This window comes from Propithecus coquereli, unplaced genomic scaffold (genome assembly GCF_000956105.1).
Source record: "Propithecus coquereli isolate 6110/MARCELLA unplaced genomic scaffold, Pcoq_1.0 Scaffold57, whole genome shotgun sequence".
Classification (NCBI taxonomy): Eukaryota; Metazoa; Chordata; class Mammalia; order Primates; family Indriidae; genus Propithecus; species Propithecus coquereli.
The window spans coordinates 375,031-377,991 of NW_012151618.1; the positions used below are offsets into that span (position 1 = coordinate 375,031).

The 2,961-nt window shown below is 31.4% G+C and overlaps 1 protein-coding gene across 1 annotated transcript in view; it reads right to left on the reverse strand.

Annotated features, from left to right (window-relative positions):
* The window catches only part of DMXL2 (Dmx-like 2), a 181,885-nt gene that overhangs the window by 11,456 nt on the left and 167,468 nt on the right, over positions 1-2,961 (reverse strand). Inside the window, exons 27-28 of the mRNA XM_012658020.1 lie at positions 2,527-2,728; positions 1,591-1,708 (exon numbers count right to left, since the gene is read on the reverse strand). Coding sequence (XP_012513474.1) covers positions 1,591-1,708; positions 2,527-2,728 — 320 coding nt within the window. The remainder of the gene's footprint in view (positions 1-1,590; positions 1,709-2,526; positions 2,729-2,961) is intronic.

Here is a 2,961-nt window from a genome sequence, read left to right on the forward strand (position 1 = left end):
GAAAATTATAAGGTATTATCTTAAAAGAAGTTCGCTATAGTTTAGTAAACTTTGACTACTACCCATGATATAAGAAAGTCAATAAGTTCTACCAAAAAGAAAATTTCAAAATAAACCAAGCACTGAAATCATTAGAAATGTTAAACTAAGGAAAAATTGCAACAGAAAAGATTTTTCTCAAGATACCTCACTCTGCTTTCTTTTCTTAGTAAAAATATATCTAATAAACGTCTCTTGAAGGACTTCTTGTTTAACAAGGAAATGCCAAAGTCGTTTCACTGGAAGTGCAGAAGAATCTCGGGACCTATTAAAAAAATTAACATATTATTCCATTTTATAGTCCATAGAAAAATGTGTTTCATATTTTCAGATACTTTTTTTAAAAACATTCACAATCTATTACAAAGAAGACACAGCTCTACAAAATTTTATAATTTATTTTTAGTTCTGAAAACCATTCCCTTATCTAGCAATTAATTCTCTAGTTACACTGAATGAACCAGTGAAGCTGAGAGTCAAATTAATCTCTTTTTCTTTTTAAATTATACTTTAGGTTGGTCCTTTTGGTTAAAGCATATCACCAATGAACATAAAGTCATAGATTTCATTTCTAATAAGCTAACAAACTAAAACGCTTTGTTTTTTCAAGCTTATGAGCAATACTCATGGGCAGCTGCCTCAAAAAAAAGAATGAGTATGGTAGGCTCTGCTGCCCTAGGTATGAGGAAAAACTGAGAAGCAGTTCTGTATATTTACCTTGGGAAATTGAGTCATACAGACTGTCTCTCTCAGTTTTCACTTTTCTAAGTGAAATATAATTCCTTTTCCTCGTCTCATAGATTATGTTTGTCAAATCTTTAATTATCACTCTACTCTAAATACTCTTCAAACTGCTCATTACCTCATTAAATGGCCAGTCTGAAATGCTCCTATCAAAGGTCTTCGTAACCCTCCTTTTATAAGGAAGATATCATTTGCCAGTCTCCCAAACTTGTGATTTTTCTTGAACCATGTCTGATATCACATTACTTATTATACTAGCTTAAAAATCACCATGCAATGCAGAACCTGCCATACTTCATAAGAGCAATGTCCCTTTATGTTGTATTTGGTATTTCTATAGTTTATTCTCTCACAAAACTATCCTAAATTTGTTGCTTCCAATGTTTATCCTGTTCATTTCTAAATGCTAAATAAATAAAATGCTTTTAAAGGACTATATTGTATTTTTAATTAAATGACATTTGGAGAATCATATTACAGAGTATACTTGTTTATATATTAAAGTCCTCAAACCATCCACCACATGTTACACGTAAAAGCCCAGTGACAAATATTATAAAGGAAGTACCAACTTTTGCTTGAATATACAACATGACCTATGTTGTTTCATTGCTATGAAACGAAAATTATAAGGTATTATCTTAAAAGAAGTTCGCTATAGTTTAGTAAACTTTGACTACTACCCATGATATAAGAAAGTCAATAAGTTCTACCAAAAAGAAAATTTCAAAATAAACCAAGCACTGAAATCATTAGAAATGTTAAACTAAGGAAAAATTGCAACAGAAAAGATTTTTCTCAAGATACCTCACTCTGCTTTCTTTTCTTAGTAAAAATATATCTAATAAACGTCTCTTGAAGGACTTCTTGTTTAACAAGGAAATGCCAAAGTCGTTTCACTGGAAGTGCAGAAGAATCTCGGGACCTATTAAAAAAATTAACATATTACTCCATTTTATAGTCCATAGAAAAATGTGTTTCATATTTTCAGATACTTTTTTTAAAAACATTCACAATCTATTACAAAGAAGACACAGCTCTACAAAATTTTATAATTTATTTTTAGTTCTGAAAACCATTCCCTTATCTAGCAATTAATTCTCTAGTTACACTGAATGAACCAGTGAAGCTGAGAGTCAAATTAATCTCTTTTTCTTTTTAAATTATACTTTAGGTTGGTCCTTTTGGTTAAAGCATATCACCAATGAACATAAAGTCATAGATTTCATTTCTAATAAGCTAACAAACTAAAACGCTTTGTTTTTTCAAGCTTATGAGCAATACTCATGGGCAGCTGCCTCAAAAAAAAAAAAAAAAAAAAAAAGCATGCTGCTTATCAAAAGGGGCCTAGATGGGAGGTAGAAGATCAAAGTATCAATAAAAACCCGAAATATGTTTACTGTTAAATTACTAGAAAAAGTCAGTAGCACCTTGTTTGCATATGTAGGTTATCACCCAAAAAAATTTCTGTAAGAGTTCTGAAAACAACAAAAATACAGAAAGTAATACAATAAAGGCATTTTCCTGATTAAAAAGTAATATGCCTATTGAATTATAGGTAATACTGGGGAAAAAATCTTTTATCCTGATTTCTGATGTTTTCCTTAGAGTATACTGTTAAAAACAGGTTTGCAGTTTCGAAGTTATACATTTTTTTGAAGGCTACTGGCATATTTTGCCAACTATCTTCCAGGAAAGTTAAACCAAGCTACACTCTCATCAGCATTATAGGAGCTTTCTTACTTGAATGGAGTATTTTCAGGTTCTAGCATTGCTTTATTTCGAAGAATAGCTGGTCCAGCTCCTACTGAAAGGTCAGTTGGATATGTGTTGATATAGTTAGGGGGTGGACCTTCAAATTGATCCATTTTCTCTTGCAGGATCTGTTCCCAGTTCTCCAAGTTTTTAATCACAGCAATACCTAATGGTGATGTTACAGGCAGCTCTAAAAGGTGACAGAATATGTCGTTTTATTTTAATAAAAAATATTGACCATCATCCACCTATTCACAAAATCCAAAATCTTAGAGCCAAGACTTCTGGAAATATGAAAAAATGTGAAAATGTTAATCTAATACAGTTTGGACACCTAATGCTTTGAAAATAACAGAAGGCCAGCTCTCTAAAAGCTGAGAAAATGTCTAGATTCCCCAGTCTGGTTTCCTGCTCTTTCAATCT